At 49.8% G+C, this 27,456-nt stretch overlaps 1 protein-coding gene across 1 annotated transcript in view; it reads right to left on the bottom strand.

The window, feature by feature from the left end:
- STOM (stomatin) overlaps positions 1 to 27,456 on the bottom strand; it is a 105,912-nt gene continuing 78,456 nt past the window's right edge. The window contains exon 7 of the mRNA XM_082264491.1: positions 1 to 294. Within this exon, the coding sequence (XP_082120617.1) occupies positions 103 to 294 (192 nt within the window). The 3' untranslated portion in view covers positions 1 to 102. The remainder of the gene's footprint in view (positions 295 to 27,456) is intronic.

Below are 27,456 nucleotides of genomic sequence, written 5' to 3'. Positions count from 1 at the left end.
TTTATAGGGTAAAGAAGCTAAATTTAAAAAATGGTCTTATAGGCATTGTGAGATTATAGGCAATGCTGATACATGGAACTTTTCTTTCAAAACCATGGGGTGTTATTTCTTGCCACTCAGACCCTGCAGCATATCGATGGGCAAGGGGAAGACAATGGTTGAATTCTTTTCCGCAGCAATGGTGGTCAGTGTCTGGAGGTATCGGAGCTGCAAAGCAGCTGGGGACTCTGAGATTACAATGGAAGCTTCTTTAAGGGCTCTGGAAGCGTTCATTTCACCTTCTGCTGCGATTACCTGAGGAGAGAGAGAAATATCCAATAACCATTTTTTAATCTGGATTAGTAATCAGATATACATGTATTATGCCTGTTGGAACAAACATTTTATCAGTGCCAAATTATCCATTTATAGGAAAAGGGACTCCTCCATAAAACTAGGAAGGACAGTGTTTGCCCATGGCACCCAGAGGCTTTTCTTTCCTAGGAGGATATTGCTTGGAAATTTGGGAAACCCTTTTGCGAAAAGCACAGGAGTGGTTGTTGCTGACCACCCCCTAAAAATGCTGGCCTACTAGCAATCCTGTTTCTTTACTGCTTTAAGCTGCCAACCTGTAACATTCATGTAGATGAGGTCAAATGGAGAAAAGTCAAGTTGTTGTATACATTCTTGTCCTGCTCCGCAACAAAGCATTGAACCTAGAAGCATAGCATGCTAAGCCTCCAGGTATACTTCCACCTATAGAAAGATTGGACACAGGTATGCTGGTAGTAAGTTATTCTGGGCTGACCTACAGTTTTGCTTACTAGTTTTTTGCTAGCATTCTAAGAATTCAGGTCTGCTACTGTTAAGATTAACCAATTTTGTGAACACTTTTTTTTTTTTCCTCCAATTTTCCATTCCAGACTTTTTCTCTACTAGGAAAACTACTGATGGCAAGAGCACCCATCTTCCCTTCTGACTGCTCAAGAATTTCATTTCTCCACTTCTTTGACTTCAACATCAAGACCCTCTTAGGTTTGGGTGGCTCCTTCAGACTGATCCCTTGAGGGGGTGCAGGTGGATTCAAAGCCAAGCTTAACTTTTGAGATATCATGTCTTACACAGCCCTCACTGAAACACTCCTTGCTTGGATTTTGTCCTGGATGCATCTTGTTTCTCTTTCACAGGAGAGAGAATCTTTGTATTCAAAAGGCTTCAGTCCAGAAGCCATCTGAATTGCCGCTTCTGCAGGAGTCTTGGTGCTGATGGTAGCGTCCATATTTTTTTTTTTTTTTTTAAAGGCTGTTCCTTTTGCCCAATTCCACTCCAGACATCTGCAACACAACATACACTGTGGACAAGTTAGTCCTGTCTCTTTCCAAGCAGATTCTGTTGATGCCAAGTGCCAGGCTGTTCCTGGCTTGGTGCCTCAGAATTCCAGCTCTAAAAGTCCTTTCTTCCCCCAGAGTCTTTTGACATATTCTCATAATGAACATGAGCCTGTTGGAATGGGGTGGAGTCCTGTGCACCTGGTCCATGCAAGGGACTTGGTAGTGAGTGTAATCTGTCTCCCAATTAAACATCCAGGAGCTGCAGATAAATTTGGCTGTCCCATCGGCTTTGGACCACCTTGTTGGAGGGTTACCCAATCTGGATTCAGTAAGGATAGCTCCACTGGTGGTGTAGATTAACCATTAGGAAAAAAAACAAGTCTTGCTGCAGCAAAAGACATAGTGGATCCCTGTCCTGGGTAGCACTTCACATTCCAATACTGTTGGCTGGGTACATTCCAGGCATAGAAAACTGGCATATGCATTTCAACTGGCACCACCTAGACCCAGGAGAGAGATTCCCGCACCTGGAGTTGGTTTAGGACTTGTCACAGATGGGACACCAGATGTGAACCTCCTAGCTTTTGCATACATCGACAATATTTTTACAGGTGCCTTTTTAAAGGGACTCGTGGAAGCAGTGGATAATCTGATGTCTTTGTTGGATCAAATACACCCTGATCTGTGCATTTCATCCCCTAAAACCTCGTAATCTGCTCCACAGTATTGATATGGAGGGAATTCTGGTCATCGTTACTGTGGACTGCCAAGGCAAATGTGAACCACCACCTGCCAAGACCTGTGGCAGGCACTTTATGAGCACAGCCATTAGCCCAAGTGCCATCCTGCTACTTGGCGACTGGTCCTCTTGCTGACTGGCTTTACAGCATGGCTGGACAAGGGTATCTGAGTCCATGATTCCTAAAGCTAGGAAGTCTACTTTTGCCAAGGTATATCATCCAATGTGATATACTTAATTTGGTGCGAGTCTCGTGGCTTTCACCCCAGCAGACAAATCCTCTTTCTCTGTCGCTCATTGACAGACGTAGTCCTCTTTGATTCACATCAATTGGGTTATGCTGCCTCCGCAGGAGTTGGACTAGGCAGAAAGAAAAAACGTTCTGGCTCCACCCTAGGGGCAGTCCCAGAGGGTATATCCTCTTCCTGTCTGCTACAGAGAATCAGTTTTTTTCTGTCTAGTCAGGAGTAAGGACCCAAGTTCCTTGCTGGGATCTCTGGTCCTGGCAAGATTTTTTAGAAAAATTTTTTCTTTTAGGTAGTTTTTTTTGTCTCCAGTTTTCCTGTGAGATCTTCAAGCAAATCACGCCGGATCTGGGCGACGGGCTGGATGTTGAGATCCAGTGGTCACCCCAGCCGGCCTACGAGCGCGCGCAGACCATTGCATCGCGCTTGGTCGGCCGCGACACATTCAAGTAAGTATGCGGGACCGGGCGACGGGCTGGATGTTGAGATCCAGTGGTCACCCCGGTTCAGCCTACGAGCGCGTGCAGACCAGAGCTCCGCGCTGGGTCGGCCGCGACATAGTCCCATTGGAGCGGGGACTGACCCTGCGAGTTAAACGTCTCGCTTGGACGCCAAGAACCAGAGAGTCAAGGCGTCCGTATTGGTCAACAACCCCCCACTTCGGTGGAGAGGGTATTGTGAAGAGAGGGTGCCTGTCGGTTCGGTATGGTGAGTAAATTGTTCCCCTTCCCCCCTGTCGGGTCTTTGGGATACGGGCCCCTCTGTGTATGGTCGGATCCTTTCTGACATTAAAGTTCCCCCTTGTAGCCTATGACATGTTCACATATCCCCTGTGATAGTGTGATCTGGTTTGGGAGCTGACACTCCAGCAGGCTTGGTTTGGGAGCTAACACTTTAAACAAACCTCGGTTTGGGAGCTGACACTCTAGCAACCTTGGTTTAGGAGCTGACACTCCAGCAGGCTTGGTTTGGGAGCTGATACTTCAGCAAGTCTTGGGTTCTCTAGCAAGGAAGCCGAGTTTGATTTGCTATAGTAAACACATAGGAGGTATAGCCTACCTTAGATCGCCATACTCCCACAGGCCGCCATCAGCTGTTTTCAAAGCATGCAGGCCGCTGTACTGGAGGAGCCACGCTAGATCGGCAGTCCGCCGCCATTTTGTTGTAGACCGCATGTCTGCATTGTCTACACAAGCCGCCCGCAGGTCACGCAGGCCGCCATTTTTTCGTAGCCTATTGTCTCCTGCATGGGGGCGGCCATGTTTGATGTGCCCAGCAAACCTCGAGGAGCAGCTGGGAACGCCGGAAGGCGTACACAGGGGGCGGAGCCACTTCCTTTCACCCGGGAAATCTAGTGCAAGACTTCCAGTCTGCACAAGACAACGCTGACAACAGTTTTAATAAGAAACTTCTTTGCATCTGGTGATGAGCCCTTGGGGTCTCTCTCTCTCTCTGGGGGTCCTAAGCAGGTACGCTGAGGGGCGCTATTGCGCTGGTGAATTAAAAGAGGTATTTTTTATATATAAAAAAAAATGTTTTTTCTTTTTTACCGGCAAAGTGTCCTGGATTAACATGGACCCTGCCACATGTATCTCCACCTGATCCCCTCGAAGTGGCTGCAGGACCCTCCAGTTCCCCACTTAATAGTGAGTCATTGTCAGCAGTTTTTGGAAATTTTTTGTCTATCCCGGGTGGAATTGGCTTGTCAGGGACAGGGCGCAAGGAAGCGACCCCCGCCTATCCCCATTTTCATCTGAAACTTCAGTCTGAGCCTATTCCTGCAGTTGCAGGTACCTCATCTGGGGTTGGTGACTCGGGTACTGTCTCTTCAGACAGTGAGGAAGATGTTTCGGCATCTACCATAGCCCGGGAGGAAGCGTTAGTAAGCGCACTAATTGTATCTGTTCGGAGGTTACACCATCAAAAGTAGCTGATACTGAGATCCCATTTGGTACTAAGAAACGCACCAAGATGGCGAAAGTATTTTCCTTACCCAAGTGTTTCGGTAATGTAACTAAGGAGGTATGGGGTCATCTAGGACGAGCCCCCTACTATTTCCTAAACGCATTAATAGGCGTTATCCGTTCGAGGAATCACTCCTCAAGAGATGGATAGTACCATCTGTGGTGGATTTTCCAATCTCCAGATTGAACAAAGCTACGGTTATCCTATTGGAGGATGCTCCGTCCTTTAAAGATGATCGTAAGGTGGAAACTGTGTCTCGTGCAATCCTTTCCCTAATTGGGTCAGCTTTCAGACCAGTAATTGCTACTGGTCTAGAATGGACCAAGTGGCTTAGAGGGGAGAGATATCCCCCAGGCGGTATCAGATCTGGAGGAACAGATGATACAAGAGTTAGTTTGTCTGCGACATTGCATTAGACGCCACTCCACTATTGGGGCGAGCATCAGTTTTCAGCAGTGGTCCTCAGGTGTACACTGTGAATAAAATATTGGTCGGCAGTCCAAGGCAGCTTTGGTTAAATCTCCCTTTTCAGGGTGTGCGCCAATCTTGGGGCCAATTTAGATGAGATTATTAAGGATCTCACTAGAGGAAAGAGCACTTTCTTGCCACCAAGTACTAAGGGTAAAAGATCCCGTCAGACGGGGGCCTTCTTTTTCCGCTCATAAAAAGTTTTTTCAGCCCACGGGCGAAAAAAAGCAAAGTCCGCCAAAACTCCTTTGGGAGGTTTTTTGAAGGGGTGCTGGTCGGGCAAGCAAAAGCCCGGCTCTTCCAGACCTGAAGATAAGACTACTAAAGCCTGAAGGTGCGCCCCCGCCCATAGCTGAGGCAGGGGGACGTCTTCGCCGGTTTCCGCAATATTCGACTATCCCCGGATCGCTTAAGAGCTTACGGGGGGCAGTCACGGATTTAATGCAACAAGGAGTGGTGGTCCACGTTCCTTGGACAGAGCATTTCAAGGGTTCTATTCGAACCTTTTCACAATACCCAGAAAAGAGGGCAAAGTGCGTCCAATTCTGGACTTAAGAGCACTTAATCTTTTTTTCAGGGTACAAAAATTCAAGATGGAGTCCATTCGCACAGTAGCGGCCTCCCTGCATCAGGGGGATTTTCTGGCGTCCATAGACATCTAGGATGCCTATCTTCACTTTCTTATTTATGCAGGACATCAGCGTTTCCTGCGTTTTTCCGTAGAAAGAGTACCATTTTCAGTTTCTGGCGTTACTCCTTGGTCTCGCCTCGACTCTCCGGGTCTTCACAAAGGTGTGGGCCCCAGTCTTGGCGTTGTTACGACAACGAAACCTATCGATTCTAGGTCACCTAGACAATCTTCTGCTCCGTGTGGAGTCTCCGCAGACTCTATTACTAAACTTAGAGATCACCATGACCTCTTTGCAAGAGTTCGGGTGGCTGGTGAACCTGCAGAAGTTATCTTTGGTTCCCACCAGAAGGCTGGAATATTTGGGTCTAATTTTAGACACATCCAGGCTTGCATGAGGGTCCTGGGTTTGATGGTGGCTTTCTTTGAAGCAGTACCAGTTGCCCAGTCCCATACCCGAATCCTTCAAGGAGAGATTCTTCTCAAGTGTAACCGAAATCCAGATTCCCTGGACAATCGGATCCGGCTGAGCGAGCGGACCAGGGAAGTCCCTGGTCTGGTGGTTTCGGTCTCCGATGCTCAGCCAGGGGAAGTCATTCCTACCAATATTTGGACGCTTATCACCATGGATGCCAGTCTATCCGGGTGAGGAGAAATTCTCGGCTCAGGGGCTTTGGTCCCTGAAAGAGTCCAGTTTACCGATAAATGTATTGAAACTGAGAGCGATCAGACTTTGTCTGATTCACTGGACCGAGCAGCTCCAGGGCAGCCCAGTTCAGATCCAGTCGGACAATGCCACAGCAGTGGCTTATGTCAATCATCAAAGGGGCACCAGGAGTGTCCTGGCGGCCATAGAAGTGGCCAGCATTCTTCGTTGGGCGGAACAAATGTTCCAGCTCTCTCTGCGGTATTCATTCCGGGGGTGAATTGGCAGGCAGATTATCTCAGCCGTCAGATTCTGGATCAAGGGGTATGATCTCTTCATCCAAGGATATTCCACCAACTGTGCCCCCGTTGGGGCACTCCGAATGGGAGCTGTTGGCATCTCAGCTCAACAGGAAAGTGCGGAGGTTTGTGGTTCGTTCCCACGATCTTCTAGCAGACACCGCAGACATGCTGATCGCCCCGTGGGGGCAGTATCAGCTACTTCCCTCCTCTCAAGTTACTGCCGAAGCCTCTTCGCAGGATAGAGGTAGAGGGAATTCCAATTATCCTGGTAGATCAGGACTGGCCTAGTCGGCCTGGTACGCCGACCTGGTCAGGCTGGTCACAGACGTTCCTTGGCGACTTCCTCTTACGGAGGATCTGCTGTCGCAGGGACCGATCTTCCATCCTGCTTTACGTTCACTGGCTTTAACGGCCTGGTTATTGAGACCCAGGTGCTGAAGGACAAGGGATTGTCAGCTTCAGTTATTCCTACTCTAGTTAAAGCAAGGAAAACTACTTCCAGAAAGATTTGTCATCGTACATGGAAGTCTTGTATTGCGTGGTGTGAATCCCTTGGGTTCCCTCCACGTCTTTATTCGGTAGCCCGAATATTGGCTTTTCTGCAACAGGGAGTTGAGCAGAAGCTGGCCTTGAGTGTTATCAAGGGTCTGTTTTCAGCATTAGCTATCTTCTTTCAGAAGGTTTTGGCTACTCATTCCTTGGTGCGGAATTTCATCCAGGGGGTGCGACACCTGGCTTCGCCAGTGCACGCGCCGTTACCATCCTGGGATCTTAATTTGGTGCTGTCGGTTCTTCAGACACCTCCCTTTGAAAATATCAGGGAGATTCCCTTGCTTACTTAGCCACCAAGAAGGCCACCTTCTGGGATAATCACTTCTGCACGCAGGGTGTCAGAACTGGCTGCATTATCCTGTTCCCCAGACCTGGTGGTTCATAGGGATAAGGTTGTTCTTCATCCGAATCCATCCTTCCTTCCTAGGGTGGTTTCAAAGTTTCATTTGAATGAGGACATAGGAAAGACAATACAATGTCCTAAGCCCTATCATCCTCGAGAATTGCGTTGCATTCCTTGGATGTAGTTCAGGCGATTAGGATATATTTGAATACTACGGATTCATTTTGTAAGACTGATTCACTGTTTGTGATCACGGATGGCCCTAAGAAGGGGTTGCCTGTTTCTGCCGCGACCATCTTTAGATGGATCAGACAGACGGTGGTATAGGCTTATTCTATCTAAGGGTCAGGATCCCCCGTTCCCTGTTAAGGCGCATTCTACTCGGGCGCTTAGTGTTTCCTGGACCTTCCGCCATCAGGCGTCAGTGGTTCAGGTTTTCAAGGCAACTACCTAGTCGTCGGTTCATACCTTTACAAGATTGTATAAGGTTTATGTGAGGGCTCTTCTGGCCGCAAGGTTCCTGCAGGCCGCTGTTTGAGGAGACTGTTGGTCTACCTCGAGGGTTTGTTGGGTAGGTCTCATCTGTTTGCTCGATGAGTCCCTTGATACTTCTGGTTGGCTCCGGTTGGGCCTTCTAGATTGGATTTTGATTTCTGTCAATCCCACCCCTCATTTGTGGCACTGCTTCTGGATGTCCCAATTGATGTGAATCAAAGAGGACTACGTCTGTCAATGAGCGACAGAGAAAATTGGATTTTTGTAAGATCTTACCGTAAAATCCTTTTCTCTTAGCTCATTGACAGACGTAGTACCCGCCCCTCTATCATTGAGTTGGGTTGGGTTAAATTCTCTGACACTGCTTCGTAACAGAACTGATTCTCTGTAGCAGACAGGAAGAGGATATACCCTCTGGGACTGCCCCTAGGGTGGAGCCAGAACGTTTTTTCTTTCTGCCTAGTCCTACTCCTGCGGAGGCAGCATAACCCAATTGATGTGAATCAAAGAGGACTACGTCTGTCAATGAGCTAAGAGAAAAGGATTTTACGGTAAGATCTTACAAAAATCCAATTTTTCTCTTACGTCCTCTGACAGTCGCCGCCCACTCATACAGTCTTCACTACTGGGTATTGGTCTTATTCACAGGAGTAAGCTAGGCAGAAGATTTTGATAAAAAAAACATTCACAAAACCTTGTATAGACACACCTACAGGGGGCTGTCCCTCTGGTCCAATACCCCCCTGCTAGCAGCATTCCCAATTCCGTTTGTCTTTTGCCTAGTTAGGAGTAGGCAGGCTTCCCTTGGCTGGGGCTGCAGTCTCAGCCTTTTCTTCTTTTTTTATTTGAAAAGGTGATTTTTCTTTACACCGATAGCTTTTTATTTGTTCCTGCACTTAGTCAGACTTCGGAAAACTAAACCGTTTGTGGAGCTGGGAATCGCACTGGTTATCCTAGAGCCTTACGGAATCCCAGCCTGCTATCGAGCGTTAGCAGGCTATGCGTACGCCCAGGCCTCGCAAACGACCTGTCCCTGTCCTCAGGGACAAGCCTGAAGTGGCTACTTTGCTGGGATGTCTCAACTGCGTTACCCCGCGTGTTGCTAGCGTCCTGTTCGGCTGACGGCACCCCCACCCGGAGTGGGAGGCTCTGTCACAGAGCGGTACCCCACGTTTCGCTGGACGGGTGAGTACCATGCTACCCCTCTGTCTGGCATTATCTGTCGGGGGGTGTATGTGGAGCCTCTGTTATGGGGAGGGCAGTCTAAAGGGCCAGCGCCAATTTCTAAGTGTTCTGATGGAGTCCCAGGATAGAAAATTCCTCCCAGCTCTGGTGGAGGGTTCAGGTACTCCTGAATCCTCTGCAATAGTCTCACTTACTGCTGCATTTACGGCTTTAGCTTCCAAAGTGGATCGGTTGATGTCTGAGCGGGCTTCTAAGAAAAGGCCCAGGCTTTCTCAGTCTTCTGATTCAGAGCCAGATATGGTTGCCACGGACAGTGTACCCCCTAAAGGGTCTCAGTCGGATGAGGAGGAGGTGGAGGATTCCCCCTCCGGGTCCGCAAGAGAACGCGCTGCAATGTCTGCGCTCATTAGCCCTGTTAAAGACATGCTAACTTTTAGAAGATGAGCCCCACCTGCCAGGTAAGCGGTCTTCCTTTGGGACCCGCAAAGCCCAGAAGTCTGTTCAGGTGTTTCCCTGTCCCGCTGAGTTCACGAAACAGTGAAAGAACAATGGCGCAATTTAAAGCGTAATTTTGTGGTGCCTAAGCGGTTTCGGTACCGTTATCCCTTTGCGTCTCCGGGGGATTCGCGCTGGACTGTGGCCCCTAAGGTGGACCACACTGTGTCCAGGTTAAATAAAGCCACTTTGATGCCCGCGGAGGATTCTCTGGTGTTTAGAGATCTGGCGGATAGGTGGCTGGAGTCTCTTGCCTGCCGATCCGGCGGATAGGCGGGTGGAGTTTCTTACCCGCCACTCCTATCTGGTGGCAGGTTCCTTGATGAAACCAGTGTTCGCCTCAGTAATGGTCTCTCAGGCTGTGGTGGAGTGGACTAAGGTGCTAAGACGCACCCTTGTGGCTGATTCCGCCCCTGCTGCTACTCTGGAGATGGTGGACCAAATTATTCAGGCTGCTTTATACTTGTGCGACGTGGCCTTGGATGAGGCCCCTTTAGTTTCACGCTTATCTGCAGTCGCAGTGACGATCTCCTCGCATCGTGTGGTTGAAAAGCTGGTCGGCTGACCAGCCTTCCAAGAAGACTGTCTGACATCCCTTATGCAGGGAATCACCATCTTGAGGACTCCCTGGACGAATTGGTGAAGGGGGTCACTGGGGGTAAAAGCACGCTGCTGCCCCAGGTGTCCAGGGGCAAGTCTTTCCGCGGTAAGCGGGGCCCTTCCTTTAAACCTAACCAGGGGTCCTTTCGTGCCTTCAAGGCACAAGACAAGGGCAAATACTTCAAGGCCTCTGGTGGCCAGAAGAAGCCTTGGGTGGGAAAATCAAAAGCTGCCCACTCTGGCACGGCAGCCCAGTCCGCCTAGACTTGAAGGGGCGCCCTCACCCGTCTCAGGGGTGGGGGGACGTTTGTGCTGTTTTCCCGAGCCCTAGCTGGCCAAGGTTCGGGACAGATGGGTTCAGGAACTAATTTGGTCAGGGTACAAGATCGAATTTCGATCACGCCCAATAGATTCTTTCCTTAATCTTCATTTGACCCCAGATCGTTTACAAGATCTCCAACGGCAGTTCAGGATCTCCTCGCCCAGGGGGTGATTGTCCCAGTGCCACATCGGGACAGGTTTTGGAGTTTTTACTCGAATCTGTTCACGGTGCCCAGAAAGGAGTGCAAGGTGCGTCCAATTCTGGACTTAAAGTTTCTGAACCGCTTCGTGCGGGTTCGAAAGTTCCGCCTGGAATCCCTGCAATCGGTGGTGGCCTCCCTGAGCCCGGGAGATTTCCTGGCTTCCATCGACCTAAAGGATGCGTATTTACACATCCCCATTTATGAAGGTAATCAGAGGTACCTCCGATTCACACTCGCAGAGGAGCACTATCAGTTCGTGGCGTTGCCTTTCGGTCTCGCTTCGGCTCCAAGGGTGTTTACCAAAGTGTTGGCTCTTGTCCTGGCCCTGTTGCGGGCGCAGGGAATTGCAATCCTTGGGTATCTGGATGATCTCCTATTAAGGTCGAGTTCCAGTGCCACTCTGTTGCGCGATCTGTCAACCACTGTTCAGATGCTTCAGGAGTTCGGGTGGACCATCAATTTTCAGAAGTTGACATTGTCTCCTTCTGTTCGCCTCCCTTACCTCGGGATGGTTCTGGACTCCACCCAGGCAAAAGACTTCCTGCCGGCAGACAAACTCCAGAATCTGCAGAACGAGATCAGGTCCTTCAGGGACAATGAGTCCTCATCGATCAGGACCTGCATGCGGTCCCTGAGATTGATGGCATCAGCCTTTGAGGCGATACCATTTGCACAGTTCCACACACGATCTCTGCAAGCGGAGATTCTGGCCAGGTGGGACAAACGTCCTCATTCCTTGGAAAGGAGGATCTTTGAGCCACCACGTCAGAGCGGATCTTCTGTGGTGGCTCCAGTCTCCGACTCTGACGGAAGGGAAATCCTTCAGGCCGTTGTCATGGACAGTTGTCATGGTCTTACCTTCTTGCTGTTCTCCTTCGTTTGACATGTGCTGGCGGCCATCTTGGTTTCTGGGTTTCTTGTAGCCTCCCACCCTGCGGCCCCTCCTTCCCACTGGGAGGAGCTGGATGCCTAGCTCATATATATAGGAGGTCTGTGGCTTCAGTTCCTTGCTTGGTCCTCCTGTGTTCACATGCTTCTAAGACTGCTGCTGCTTCTGGTGCCTGATCCTGGCTTCGTCTGACTACCCTGCTGGTTCCTGATCCTGGCTTCGTCTGACTACCCTGCTGGTTCCTGATCCTGGCTTCGTCTGACTACCCTCCTGGTTCCTGACCTCTGGCTTCGCAAGGACTCTGCCTCGGTTTCGCCATCCGTTTGGACTTCTGCTTTACAGCTTGATTTTCAATAAAGCCTTCTTATTTTCACTTATCTGTTGTTGTACGTCTGGTTCATGGTTCCGTGACATTAGGACCAAGCCATGAATTCTGACGGTACAGGGCCATCCTCGCTACCCACGCTGGTTGCCAGACTTGATCAGCAGGATCACCTGTTGGGTCGGTTCGCCGTGGCGTTGCAAACCCTGCTTGAACGCACGGCTCATTTCGCTCCCGTTGCCGATGGGTCGGTTGTCGCTCCTGGGCCCGCTCCTACTGCCGCTCCGGTTGTTGCGCCAGAGTCTACCCCGACACCTGTTGTTGCGCCTGCGGTGTTTCGGGGTATGATCGGTTCTGCCCCCCTTCCACAGCGCTTTGGGGGAGAGCCAACTCAGTGCCGAGGTTTCCTTAACCAGGTGGGCATTTATTTCGAGTTGCTGCCACATGCCTTTCCTACTGAGAGATCAAAGGTGGGCTTCTTAATTTCGCTGCTCTCGGACAAGGCCTTGGCCTGGGCCAGCCCTTTTATGGGAGAACAACAATCCGGTGGTTGCCGAGTTTTCCGGTTTTGTTGCTTCTCTTCGGAGGGTATTCGATGTGCCGGCTCGTGCTGCCTCTGCTGCGAAGCTCCTTATGTCCATCAGACAGGGTTCACGATCCGTAGCTGAATACGCCATTGAGTTTCGTACCCTGGCAGCAGAGGTGGGCTGGAATAATGAGGCTCTGGTCGCTGCTTTCTCTCATGGTCTCTCGGATGCCTTGAAGGATGAGGTTGCAGCTAAGGACCTACCAGTGGAGCTCGAGTCTCTTATTTCTTTCTTGATTTTGATTGACACCAGACTCAGGGAGAGACCTTCCTTTAAGGAGAGTCTGCGGAGGCCTCCTAACAGATTGGCGCCTACCTTTGCTGTCCCACCCGTGCCTCCCTCTCCTCCCACGCCTCCTGGGGATGACTTGGCTGGGGGTGAACCCATGCAGCTGGGCTTTGCTCGCCTGTCCGAGGGGGAGAGGGTACTCTGAAGACGCGAGGGTCGATGCATGTACTGTGGTCTCGGTGGGCATTTTCGGTTGGCATGTCCGAACCGTCCGGGAAACGCTCGCACCTGAGATCCTGTCGGGGGCAGATCTTGGGTGGAGTCTCCTCGTCCCCGGTTTCCCGTGTTGACAAACCACTGATCACTGTTGTCCTCTCCTGGGTCGGGGGCTCAGTGACGACCCAGGCGTTGGTGGACTCTGGTGCTGGTGGTTTGTTCATTGATAGTGTGTTCGCTGCTGCCAATTCCATTCCTCTGCAGGCCCGAGGTTCTCCACTGGCTCTTGAGGCGATAGACGGCAGACCCCTTCTGCCACCACACGTGACTCATGAGACCCTTCCAGTGGGGATAGCCATTGGTGCCGTTCACAGAGAGTCGGTCTGCTTCCAGGTTATTTCGTCTCCACACTACTCGGTGGTCTTGGGGTACCCCTGGCTCCAGAAGCATAATCCGACTTTCGATTGGAGATCGGCCGAGATCCTCTCGTGGTCACCGCAGTGTGGGGCTAGTTGCATCCATGGGTCTGTCAAGTTGCTGTGTACTTCCTCAGACTCTCTGTTGCCTCCTGAATACGAGGAGTACCGGGATGTATTCGATAAGGTGCGCGCGGTTGCCCGACCTCCGCACCGTCCATACGATTGTGCCATCGAGTTACAACCTGGTGCCGTTCCTCCTCGTGGCAAGGTCTATCCACTGTCGGTAGCGGAGAATGAGGCCATGGAGGAGTACGTGAAGGAGGCGCTTTCACGCGGACACATTCGCAAATCCTCTTCCCCGGCAGGGGCTGGATTTTTCTTTGTGAAAAAGGGCGGTGAGTTGAGGCCTTGCATCGATTACAGGGGTCTCGATCGCATCACGATCAAGAACGCTTACCCGATACCCTTGATTTCCGAGCTGTTCGATCGCCTTAAAGGGGCCACGGTCTTTACCAAACTCGACCTGAGGGCGGCATATAACCTCGTAAGGATCAAGGCGGGCGATGAGTGGAAGACCGCGTTTAACACCAGGACCGGTCATTATGAATCCTTGGTTATGCCCTTTGGGTTGTGCAATGCGCCCGCAGTCTTTCAGGAATTCATTAACGATGTTTTCCGTGACCTGTTGCAGCAGTGTGTGGTGGTCTATTTGGATGACATCTTGGTATATTCTGAATCCATGGAGACCCACATTCTGGATGTCAGACGAGTGTTGCAACGGTTACGAGAGAACAAGCTGTTCGGTAAGCTTGAGAAATGCGAATTTCACCGATCCCAGGTAACCTTCTTAGGTTACATCATTTCCGCTGAGGGGTTCTCCATGGATCCTGAGAAGGTTTCGGCTGTCTTACAGTGGCCCCAGCCCAGTGGTCTTCGCTCCCTGCAGCGCTTTTTGGGCTTCGCCAATTATCGGAAGTTCATCAGGGACTTTTCCATGCTAGCCAAGCCTCTCACGGATCTGACCAGGAAGGGCAGTAATTCCCAGGTCTGGCCGCTCGAGGCCATCCGAGCTTTTGAGGCTCTAAAGTCTGCCTTTGTGTCGGCTCCGATTCTGTCGCATCCCAACCCTGGGTTGCCCTTTGTCCTCGAGGTGGACGCATCTGAGACGGAAGTAGGCGCCCTTCTGTCTCAGCGTAGAACACCAGAGGGTCCTCTGCTTCCTTGTGGGTTTTACTCCCGGAAACTGTCTTCCGCGGAGTGCAACTATCAGATTGGTGACAGGGAGTTATTGGCCATCGTGCAGGCCCTTAAAGAATGGAGGCACTTGCTCGAGGGTTCGGTGGTTCCGGTCCTCATCCTGACGGACCACAAGAATCTGACCTACCTTTCTGAGGCCAAGAGATTGACACCGTCAGGCCAGATGGGCTCTGTTCTTGTCACGTTTTAATTATGTGGTCTCCTACCTACCCGGTTCCAAGAACATCAGGGCGGATGCCTTATCACGGCTGTACTCCGACCTGTCCAGGGAGGAGTCTATTCCGACTTCGGTCATACCTCCGAATCAGATCCTGGCCGCCATTCGCACCAGCCTGACCTCTCCCCTGGGTGAGCAGATTTTGGCGGCTCAATCTGGTGCTCCCTCTGGGAGACCCAACGGCAGATGTTTTGTGCCTGAGGAGTTGCGCACTCGGTTGTTGCGAACCTACCATAACGCCAAGACCGCGGGGCATCCTGGAAAGAATCGGCTGTCCTGGGCTGTTTCACGTCTGTTCTGGTGGCCTTCCCTACGTTCCGACATCGCCGCATATGTAGCGGCATGCTCCGTTTGTGCCCAGAGTAAGTCCCCTCGGCACCTTCCGTTGGGCCTTCTGCAACCCATAGCCCCCGGGGAGCGCCCATGGTCACACCTGGGGATGGAGTTCATTGTGGACCTCCCTGCATCCCGAGGCCATACGGTCATTCTCATGATTGTGGATCGATTTTCCAAAATGTGCCACTGTGTTCCTCTCAAGAAGTTACCCTCTGCACAGGAGTTGGCCACGATTTTTGCCAGGGAGGTCTTCCGGTTGCACGGTCTGCCCAAGGAGATTGTGTCGGATCGGGGGAGTCAGTTTGTGTCCAGGTTCTGGCGCGCCTTTTGCTCCCAGTTGGGGATTCATCTCTCCTTCTCCTCGGCCTACCACCCTCAGTCCAATGGGGCCGCAGAACGATCCAATCAGGCCTTGGAGCAATTCCTTCGTTGCTATGTCTCCGATCACCAAGACAATTGGGTTGACCTCCTGCCTTGGGCTGAGTTTGCCAGGAACACGGCGGTGAACTCTTCCTCTGGGACGTCTCCCTTCATGGTCAATTATGGGTTCCAACCTGCCGTGTTACCGGAGGTATTCTCTCCCCAGGATATTCCGGCTGTGGAGGATCACCTTTCCGTCCTACGTGCTTCTTGGGTACAGATCCAGAAGTCCCTTGAGGTCTCTGCGCAGCGCCAGAGACTCCAGGCTGATCGCAGACGAGCGCCTGCTCCTTCCTACCAGGCCGGAGACCGTGTATGGTTGTCTACCCGCAACCTCAACCTTCGAGTGCCCACTCCCAAGCTGGCGCCTCGCTTTGTTGGTCCCTTCCGAGTGCTTCGCAGGGTAAACCCGGTAGCCTATGCCTTTGCGCTTCCTCCTGGCATGCGGATCTCCAACGTGTTTCATGTCTCCCTGTTGAAGCCACTGGTGTGTAATCGTTTCACTTCCTCGGTTCCTCGGCCCCGTCCGGTCCAAGTGGGCAATCGTGAGGAGTATGAGGTGAGCAATATCCTGGACTCACGCCTGGTCCGCGGTCGGGTGCAGTTTTTGGTTCATTGGCGTGGTTATGGTCCAGAGGAGCGTTCCTGGGTTCCCTCCGCAGATGTCCATGCTCCTGCCTTGCTCCGAGCCTTCCACGCACGCTTCCCTCAGAAACCGTTCTTTACTCCGCGGAGGAGGGGCCCTTGAGGGGGAGGTACTGTCATGGTCTTACCTTCTTGCTGTTCTCCTTCGTTTGACATGTGCTGGCGACCATCTTGGTTTCTGGGTTTCTTGTAGCCTCCCACCCTGCGGCCCCTCCTTCCCACTGGGAGGAGCTGGATGCCTAGCTCATATATATAGGAGGTCTGTGGCTTCAGTTCCTTGCTTGGTCCTCCTGTGTTCACATGCTTCTAAGACTGCTGCTGCTTCTGGTGCCTGATCCTGGCTTCGTCTGACTACCCTGCTGGTTCCTGATCCTGGCTTCGTCTGACTACCCTGCTGGTTCCTGATCCTGGCTTCGTCTGACTACCCTGCTGGTTCCTGATCCTGGCTTCGTCTGACTACCCTGCTGGTTCCTGATCCCGGCTTCGTCTGACTACCCTCCTGGTTCCTAACCTCTGGCTTCGCAAGGACTCTGCCTCGGTTTCGCCATCCGTTTGGACTTCTGCTTTACAGCTTGATTTTCAATAAAGCCTTCTTATTTTCACTTATCTGTTGTTGTGCGTCTGGTTCATGGTTCCGTGACAACAGTGGTCACCACGGACGCTAGCATGTCGGGCTGGGGTGGCGTTCTGGGCAATTTGTCTGCCCAGGGCACTTGGTCTGAGGTGGAATCCTCCCTGTCGATCAATATCTTGGAACTGCGAGCAATCAGACTGTTTGCTCCGTTGGTCGGATCATCTTCGGGGCCGCCCTGTGCGTGTGCAGACGGACAACGCAACATCGGTGGCTTACATCACGAAGGGGGCACCAGGAGTGCCGGGCGGCCAAGGAAGTGGCTGAGATTCTGTCTTGGGCCGAGACGCAGGTCCCAGCGATTTCGGAACTGGCAGGCTGACTATCTGAGCCGTCAGACCCTGGACCAGGGGCAATGGTCCCTGCACCTGGAGGTGTTTCAGATGCTGTGTGCGCTGTGGGGATCCCCGGATGTGGATCTGTTCGCATCATGGCTAAACAAGGTGGCAAGAACGCACGACCCTCTGGCAGACGCCTCGGACGCGTTGGTAGTAGTGCCTTGGAATCGGTATCGCCTGATTTATTACTCCCCCCCCATCCACCATGCCCCCCTTGTATGTGAGGTCCCTAGGGACCATTGACCGTTCAAGGCTGCCCCGCAGGCCATCCTTCCCCCAATTTCATAAGGGGTTCCTACCTTAGGTACGGGGGAGGTAATCCTGGTGGGGGGTCCCTGCCAGGGCCCCCCATGCCTGATTGCTGGACCCCTCAGGGGATCCTGTAGACTGCATGGCGTGCCGAGGATACCGCCACCATTTTCTTTTAGATCAGCTGTACAAGGCTTGGCAGCCATTTTTAGTAGTGGCCCATTGAAATTAATTGGGTGGCCATTTTGTTGTGGTTTCCCCATTGAAATGCACAACGCTGTACAGCAGTGAGTGGCAAGGCTTTCCCTCTGGTGCTGACCCAGGTACTTTTTCCTGAACACTTTAGACCGCCTCTGCTCTCCCTAATATCGGCCGGTGGTGAGTCTATTGGGGTCCCAGTAGGTCTCTTCCTCACTCTGCTATATTGCAGTTTAGTGTGCTTGGAACTTGTAGTGCTGCCACTTTTTTTTTTTTTTTGCAGTATTCTTAAAGTAACACTGCGCTGGCCCCGGGTTAACAACATCGCCCTCTGATTTGGACGGCGAGGATGATGTATCCTCATCTGCAGCCGCGTGCGGGAAAGCGCTGCTGGAGGCACTTTCTAGTGTCAGTGTGGGAAACTCTAAAAAATGGCAGATGATTCTACCGTACTTGGAAAGATATATATGTCCAAGGGCCCTGGACTCTCTAAAAGGAGTCCAGACTACCGATCAATATTCTAGAACTCAGCGCAATACAGCTTTGCTTGATCCACTGGACAAAATCACCTTTGAGGGATTCAATCAATTTACGTCGATCATCAAGGGGGCACCAAGTGTTCTGGCGGCTTGAGAGGTGGCAGAAATCCTAATATGGGCAGAAAACTTTTATTCCAACCCTAGCTGCAGTGCATATCCCCAGAGTGAAGAATTGACAGGTGGATTATCTGAGGAGTCAGGTGTTTGATCAGGGTGAATGATGGTCCCTTCACCCAGAGGTGTTTAATCTGCTGTGTGGCAGACTCCTGATGTGGATCTGTTGGCCTCTCGGCTCAAGAGAAGGTACAGAGGTTTGTAGCCTGTTCTCGGGATTCTGTGGCCAATGCCACCGAAGCACTAGTGGCTCCTTGGGGACAGTATTGGCTGATCTGTGTTCTCCCCCACAAAAACTGCTGCTGAGGCTTCTGCTCAGAATAGAGTTGGAAGGGACTCCAGTAATTCTGGTGGCTACAGACTGGCCTTGGTACACAGATATGGTGAGATTGGTTGCTAATGCTCCTTGGGGACTTCCTGTCAGGGAAGATCTGCTGTCTCAAGGGCTGAATCTTCCATCCGGCTTTACAGTTGCTGGCCTTAATGGCGTGGCTTTTGAAAGCCGGGTATTGAAGGAGTGGGTCTTTCTGACTCTGCGATTCCCACACTGTTGAAGGCCAGAAAATCTACCTCTATAATGAATTCACACCATGCAATATACAAATTCCATGTATGATAATAAATCTTCACAGTCCATCCATGCTACTTTTTTTAGTCGCTCAGATACTGAATTTCCTCCAAAGAGGGGTTGAGTAGCGGTTGGCCTTGGGTACTATCAAAGGCCAGGTGTCGGCTCTACCTGTGTTTTTTTTTTTTTTAACGCTCTTTAGGCAGGTGGTCCTTTAATTGGCAATATTTTTTCAGGGTGTTCACCATATGGCTCCCCCTGTTACCTGGAATCTTAAGCTGGTACTGTCAGTTCTCCAGAATCCTCCTTTTGAAAACATTAGGGAGATTCTTCTGCTTACATTGTCACAGAAGGTAGCCTTTTTAGTGGCTATTACCTCTGCGTGCAGTGTCGGCATTGGCGCCATCTTGCCACTCCCCTATCTGGTGGTCCATAAAGACAAGGTGGTACTTTGACTTTCTTCTGAAGGTGGTCTTTCAATTTTCCATTTCAGACTCTTTTGTCCTTGTGGACAGACCTCGTAAAAGGATTGGCTGCGTCTGCTCCGACCATATACAAATGGATCAGGCAGACTGTGGTACAAGCTTATTCAATTAATGGTCAGGTTCCACCTTTCCCTGTGAATGCGCATTCTACTAGGGCGCTGAGTGCCTCTTGTATCATTGACTCCTGATGGCGAAAAGCCTAAGTTTGCAAGGCGGCAACTTGGTAGTCTGTGCACACATTCATTAAAATGCTACAAGGTAGAAATGTTGGTATCTTCAGATGCTGCTTTTGGCTGCAAGGTTTTGCAGGCTGTTGTTTAAAAGAGAATTTATCTTTGAGGTGTATGTTTCTAGGTGAGTTCCAGTGGTTCTTGGTTGGCTATGTTTTTTAGCCTTTGCGAATTACGTTCTTTTCTGCAAGGTTTTCCCACCCTTCATGTTAATAATGCTTTGGGATCCCAATGGTTGACAACTATAAAGCTGCATCTGTCAGTGAGCAATAGAGGAAAAATAGATTTTTGACTTACTGTAAAAAAAATCCTTCTCTGAAGTTCTTTGACAGACACAGCACCCACCCCCTCTATGTATGAGTTGGGTTGAAGTTATTTGCGTTGACACTACTATAGACATTCAGTTTTATTGCAAGCGGAGGGAGTGGGTGGTTTTCTTACTGTAAAATCCTCTTCTCTGGAGGTTCACTGACAGACACAGCTCCATGTCTTCTTAAACCCAAGCTTGGCCTTTTATGCTGCTCGCTCTTCAGGAGTAGGACTAGGTGTAAACAATTTTGGCTAAGCCCCTGAGGCAGTCCCGGGGGGGGGGTATACCATCACTTCTAGCTACAGGACTTGAGTTATGTATCCCTGACACTGCTTGTTACAAACTGAACAGAGAGGGGGTAGGTACTGTGTGTCCGTCGGTACACCTCAGAGAAAAGGATTTTACAGGTACGACAAAAATCCAGTTTTCTCTTTCGTTCACTGGCAGACACACCTCCGTGTCTTCTTGGGGCCCCTTGGCATGTCTCAAAGCAGTGTCTTATATGTATTGCGGTGTTTTTCCCACCCCTCATATTAATTCTCAACAAGGGCTAAACAGCCAACCAGGAACAACGGGAGCTCACCACCAGGGGGAAAATAAATAAATACACCCTCAAGAGGCAGGAGCCTGTGCAAATCTTTGCAGCTGAATGCAGCATCCGAAGATGCAGGTACACCTTATAAAATGTTGTGACTGTGTGTACAGATGACCATGTAGCACCTTGCACACTGGACCACTGACGCTTCATGACAGAAGGCCCAGGAGGCATCTTGACTGGGAAAGCAGGAACCTGACCTTTAATGGAATAGGATAAAAAAAAAAAAGTTCACAAGGAACGTTGATAGGAAAAAATCTGCCACACCACCTTCAGTGCACAAGATTGTACACCAGTGCAATGTGATCTCACAATCTTCTTACCAGAAAAAAGGTAATATGAGGAATGTAAAGTGCAGGCAGAGCCCTCCAGTTTGAAAGCAATCCCAAATTCAGCATTCACGATCATCAGGAATAAAACACTGGGACACTTCAGACGATGGCTGATTGACTGAAACATGTCAGGCAGGCACGCTGACACACACACGCGCGCGCGCTGAGAAACCCGGGAATTTGAATAGTTTACTGCTTGTTTCATTATTGCTTTTGGGAGTATGATTTTCATTAATTTCAGACGGTAACAAGCTGTAGGTACTGCACCATGAGTATTCTTTCTGTTCCTTCTAATGGTATATTAATTGTGAGCTGGAGTTTACTGTTCCAGTGTTTTTATTCCTGATGATCACGAATGCTGAATTTGGGATTGCTTTTAAACTGGAGGGCTCTGCCTGCACTTTACATTCCTCATTACCTTTTGTCTGGTAAGAAGATTTTGAGATCACATTGCGGGGGTTGGTGTGTGCTTTTCTTGTACACTGAAGATGGTGAAGGATTCTTCCTATCAAGCACTGCTTATGAACTTTTTTTTAAATCCTATTTATGTATACTGTCATATTTTAGATGGGTGCTTGAATGAACCCTGTGAACTGCTGAGTTTTGAGGGTTCTATATATTTTTAGCGCAGATTTATTTTTATTATCTTTAATGGAATAGGCCTTTATCACCGCCTGCCCCCTTTACCAGGTCTACCCGTAAGCACAAAGAATTGGATTTCTGAATCGACTCAGTCACCGCCAGTTACACCCAAATTGCCCGAACTACGGCCAAGGAGTGTAACGCAATTTCTTTAGGGTATTTCAGCTTAGGCCATAAAGACAGCAATGCAATATCTTCATTCAAATGAAACCCCAAGACAACCTTGGAAAGAAACACGTGACAGGGAGTTTTTAACACAACTTTGTCCTGTTGGCCTCCTTACCTGCTGATTCTGAGTGACAAACACCTCCAACTCCAACACACAGAAGTAATAGCAACCCAAAAGGCCACCTTCTGCAACAGAGTGAGCTCATGCATATTTTCAAAAGGAGGCTTTTGAAGTACCAAATTGAGATGCCACCGGGAGGAGCCAGATGGCAAACTCACTGCACAAAGGACTTCGCCTTTGGAAAAAAAATCTGGCCCTCACACCAAGTAAAATGTATGCCTTCCAAACTCTTCCTAGAAGTAGATTTCCTAGCTTAACAGCATAGGAATCATCAACTCTGACAGCCCCCGGTTTTCAATAGCTAGGCCGTTAAAGCCAGCGACTGTAAAGCAGGATGGAAGATTGGTCCCTGAGACAGATCTTCCCTGAGAGGAAGTTTCCAAGGAACATCTGCTACCAAGACCGGTGAGGCCAATCTGGCACTACCTGAATGACTGATTCCCTTTTACCTTAATTCGGCAAAGCAGTCTCAACAGAAGTTGTATTGGAGGTAAATCAGACAATATTGATCCCCCAGAGGATCCTGAGACCTTGACATGAACCTCAGCACCTTCCTATTGAGGCTGGAGGCCAACAGGTCCACATCGGGAGTCCTCCACTGGAGACAGTCGATGAAACACCTCCGGATGAAGAGACCATTCTCCCTGATCCATGTCTGCCGACAGAGTCCCCTTGCTCTACCCCCGCAATGTGCACAGCAGAGAGGGCCAGAACATATTGTTCTGTCCACCTCAGTTTGCCAGCTACTTTTTGTGCCCCTTTAAAGATTGACATATGCCACAGCCGTAGCATTGTCAGACTGTATCCTCAACGGGCATCCCTGCAGACAATCCGTCCACTGAGACAAACAAAGCAACATCGATTCGGGCGATCAGGATCAGCAGACTAGACTCCTCAAGTCCAAAGACCTTGAGCCATGTATACTCCCAAGACATCTACCCACCCGGACAGACTAGCATCTGTGAAAATCACTGTCCAATACAGCAAAAAAAGGAAAGCAAAGACTTCCCCAGGCGAAGCGCTGGAGAGTGGAGCCACCATACCATACCAAAGACCCTCTCATACCCCAGCTCAACAGGATCAGATTGTCCAAAAACTGCAGATCCTTGTTCCATTTGGCAAGAATCTTTGCAGAGTCTGATATGGAACTGAGAAAAATGGAACCATCTCGAAGGTGGAGACCATCAGACCCAGCATTTGCATGCAAGTCCTGACATACGGTTGGACAACAGGAGCCCAATTGCATCCTGAAACTTCCGCAATTTCGTCTGTGGAAATAACACCCAGGCCAAGGCTGAATCCAGCATCAGACCAAGTAGTCCACCTTGGTGGACTGAGTCAGACCTGATTTCTGAAAATTCAGTGTCCATCCGAACTCTTGTAGAGTTTGCACAGTAATATCCAAGGTGACTTCAAGAGCCACTGAAGTCTCTGCATGCAGAATCAGATCATCAGGTAACCTAGTACTGTGATCCCCTTCTGCCAGAGCAAGGCCAACACTGGGGCCAGTATTGTTGTGAACACCTTAGGAGCTCAAGCGAGACCAAAAGGTAACACCACAAATTGATAGTGTTCCTCGCCTACTGCCAACAAACAAAGAAAATGCTGGTGCCTGATGTATATTGGAAGATAAAGGCAAGGGTCCCTGAGATCGATAGAAGCCAAAAGATCCAAATGATGGAGTGCCACTACCATGTGAATGAACTCCCATCCAAAATTTCTGAACCCGCACAAAGTGGTTCAGATTCTTGAGGTCCCAAGATCGGGCAGACCTTGCCTTTGTTCCTGGGAACAGTGAACAGATTTAAATAAAAACCTTGAAAACGTTCCAACTCTGGAACCGGCGCAATAACTCCTTGTGCTACTGCGAACAGGTTCTGTACTGCCCCATAGAGGCCCTGCCGCTGATCGTGAGACAGGCATAAGTTGGAAGGAAAGAACCTTGCCTTAGGCAAGGACAGAAACTCAATCTTGTAACCTAACTGAATCAAACTAGTGGACCCATTTGTCCTGAATGAGCAAAGTCAATGGGGCCAGAAAGCAATTAAGACATGCCACCCCAGATATGAATGAGGGTGCCCCTTCAGGCTAGGAAAGGCTTGTCTGGGGAACCAACAGGGCCCACTTTTTGACTTGCCATTCCATGGTCTCTTGGAGGCTCCTGCAAAAGTACGAGTAGATCTTGAAACCTTTCCTGCAATCCAGTTGGATGAAAGGGGCGCTTGTGAGCCGAGAGAAAAAAAAAAAAAAAGGACCACGTTTACGACGAGGTTCCTTGCCCCCCCTAGCTCCTGTGGAAGCAAAGTAATCTTACCTCCCATAAGGCCCTTAATGATCTCCTCCATAAAAGCACCGAGCAAACTGTAACCTACAAAAGGTAAATCAGTCAACACCTTTTTAGACGCTTGGTTGGCAGACCAGTACTTCAACCACATCATGCGGCGAAGGATCACTGCCGTCAGATATTCTGCCAGCCAAAGGCACCGCATCCAAAGCTGCATCACAAACATGTAGCCCCTGAATCAACTGATCCGCCAACTCAGAAGGATTTTGATCCCCTTCCAGGTCCTGGCGTAAAATTTTTGCCCATTCCATTAAGGTCTGGGACCAAGGTGATAGCAAACACCGGCCTCAAAATTTAACCTGCCATGGTGAAAAAGGTATTGAACCAGAGCCTCAGGTCTCTTGTTCACAGGATCCCTAAAGGATGGAGGAAGAATCCTCCACTGGTTAAAAATGTGGCTTTATTTAACCTGGAAACATGAGAGTGCTCCGATGGTGGGTCAGTTTCTTCAGGAGAGACTCCTCAAAGGGTTATCTCCTAGGGAAACGGTTAGGTATTCCAACCATGCATTGCAGTGATCCCCACTGACTAGCGACAATCTTGTAAAAATAGACAGGAAAGGGGAACACCTTGGAAGATCTGCAGGTGCCAAACTGCGACGCCGACTCAGTGGGGGGAAACTTTAAAGTTGGAGGACTCAGCTGCTGCCGACATCAGTGCCTCCACCGGTGCCTTTTCATGAGTGGCTGCAGTGGAAGAGGATTTATCCTCACTGTTAGAGCAATCAGGGTGCATGGATGCAGACCCAGTGCGTTGACTCACATCTGCGGCAGCCAAATCCACCTCAGACTTTGAGGAGAAAGGGGAAGGTGGGGGTGCTTCTTGCTAGGCCACCTTTGCAGGGCCAATTCAATCTCTGACACAAGAGACTGCAGGGCCGCCGTCATGGCCACCAGGGCAGACTGAGACCCAGAGGGTCCCGCAGCTTCAAGGAATGGTCAGGTGGTAAGACATGTTCCAGGGACTCCATGGTTAAATCAGAACCGCACTGTGCACAAAATAAATTTTTTTTTTTAAAAAACAACCCTGCACAGCGCTACTGCTGGAGGTACCACAAGAATCAGCGCACCCATGGTCTATAGCAGAGGAGGGACTGTATACCTACAGGGACTCCCCACCATGCACCAAAAAAGGAAGAGGAAGCACTGACACTGTCTCTAGATGCCCCCGCCGCACATCGTCGCACTTGACTTTAAGAAAATGGCCGCCGCAGAGACTACAATGGGAAACCAAAAACATGGCCACGGACTACACAACATGGCTGCCGAGGCTGAATACAATCATCCACGGCAAAATGGCACCACCCTGGACCCCAGGGAATTACTAGACCACCAGGCATAAATGCAGGCACTCCCAATAAGGGATCCGCTAGCGGCACACTCCCACCACCCTCCGGCCCAGCACCTAGTCAACACCCACAGCCAGAAAGACCCATGCACCCCAAAGGGGGACTAAGGGAGAGGAATGGGGGCAAATGAGGGCGACCATTACAGGGCAAAACCCCAGCTAGGTAGAGGGGGGGGGAGGAAGGATACAGGAGGGGGGGGTCAGCCTACCATCCCCAGGAAGAGCCCGCGTCCACCCTAGCAATCCCCAGAGAAAAGAGGGGGGACACTACTCACCACACCTTGGAATTAGGTGGGCACCACTCCCAGCAGTCCACCATCTGGGAATGGGGGTGCTGCGGCCAGAGGTACGCTGTGACTCTGGTCGTAATTAGGACTATGCAACCTCGTGAGGTGTTTCACTCGCCGTCCAGTGAGGCTATGTCGCAGCCAACCCAGCGCAGAGCGAATAGTTGGGTCTCACTCGCAGGCCAGTCTGGTAAGGTCATAAGGATCTATAATATCCAGTGTGTCGCCCAGTCCAGCTGTTGATTGTAGTTCACACAGGAACAGAAAACAAAGGAAAAGAAAAAATTCCATTTAAAAAAGGAAAAAAAGCTAGGACCAGAGATTGCAGCAGGGAGCCAGGTCCTTACTCCTGACTAGGCAGAAAAAACTAAAGTCCTGCAGCAGGAAGTGATGGTATATCTCTGGGACTGCCTCAGGGGCGTAGCCAAAAAGGTTTACGCCCAGCCCTACTCCTGAAGAGAGAAAGCATAAGCCCAAGGGTCTAAGACATGAAGCTGTGTCCCTCAGTGAACAAAAGAAAAATTTTATATTTTGCCAGTATGGGGAAAATGACAACTTTTTTTTTTTTAACACAAAGTTGTCATTTAAATTATATATTGCTCAAACATGCCATGGCCATATGTGAAATGACACCCCAAAATAACATTCTGCTGCTTCTCAGACATGTGGTATCCCCATACTCAGGAAAAGCAGCAGAATGTATTTTGTGGTGTCATTTAACCACTTAAGCCCCGGAGGATTTGGCTGCTCAAAGACCAGGCCCTATTTTGCGATTCGGCACCGCGTGACTTTTTTTAACGGACAATTGCGCAGTCGTGCGATGCTGTACCTAAACAAAATTGACGTCCTTTTTTTCCCACAAACAGAGCTTTCTTTTAGTGGTATTTAATCACCTGTGGGATTTTTATTTTTTGTCGCTATAAACAAAAAAAGTGTGACAATTTTGAAAAAATAATATTTTTCAAATTTTTTTTATATGAAATTCCCCAAAAAAAAATATAAAAATCAAAATTTAACATTTTAGGCCAATTTGTTTTCTGCTACATATTTGTTAAAAAAAAAAAAAAAAACGCAATAAGCGTATGTAACTATGTAATTTTGATTGGTTTGCGCAAAAGTTATTGCGTTAACTACGGGAAAGATTTGTCATTTTTATTGTTTTTTTTTTTTAACTAGTAATGGCGGCGATCTGCGATTTTTTTTGCGTGACTGACATTGTGGCAGACAGATCGGACCCTTGACTGACATTTTTGACACTGTCAGGGAAGGGGTTAACATTATTGGTGATCAGTGGGTTAAATGTATCCCTAGGGGCGTGTTTCTAACTGTGGGGGGGGGGGGCGGGGGCATGGCTAGTGATGTAACCACAGAGACATACGATCCTACATAGCAGGATCGTATAGTCTCTGCAGTTACAGAGAATGATAGACGGCTGTGTTTACATCAGCTGTCTGCCTTTCTCCCTCTCCTGAGCAGGATCGCGAGTGGCCGGCAGACATCGGAGCCGCCGGTCACACGTGCGGGGATGCCCGTGAATGAGCGGGGGCGGGAACGTGCGTTTGCCATTTATAGGCTCCTGGGCGAGCGACGTAGATCTACGTCGGTTGGCCCAGGAGCGGCTGACAACCACTTGCCGACCGCCGTCAGTATATTTACTGTGGTAAATATATACCCATGGAATGTGTGCAATATATCATTTAAGTGACAACTTTGTGAGGAAAAAAAAAATAAAAAATTGGCAGTTTACCAATACTGAAAAAATATTAAATATTCCATGGACTTAACATGCCTCAAAATAGCTTAGGGTGTCTACTTTCCGAAAGAGGTCATTTTGGGGGTTTTCTGCCATCTTGGCATTTCATGGCCTCTGAGACTGATAGGCAGTGAAGAGTGACATCAACATTTTATGCCCTTAGAAAGCCTGA

Source organism: Pelophylax lessonae, assembly GCF_965119305.1.
Source record: "Pelophylax lessonae genome assembly, chromosome: 7".
NCBI classification, from domain to species: Eukaryota; Metazoa; Chordata; class Amphibia; order Anura; family Ranidae; genus Pelophylax; species Pelophylax lessonae.
The sequence above is the reverse complement of the archived record's forward strand: the minus strand, read 5'-3'. Positions and strand labels throughout refer to the sequence as shown.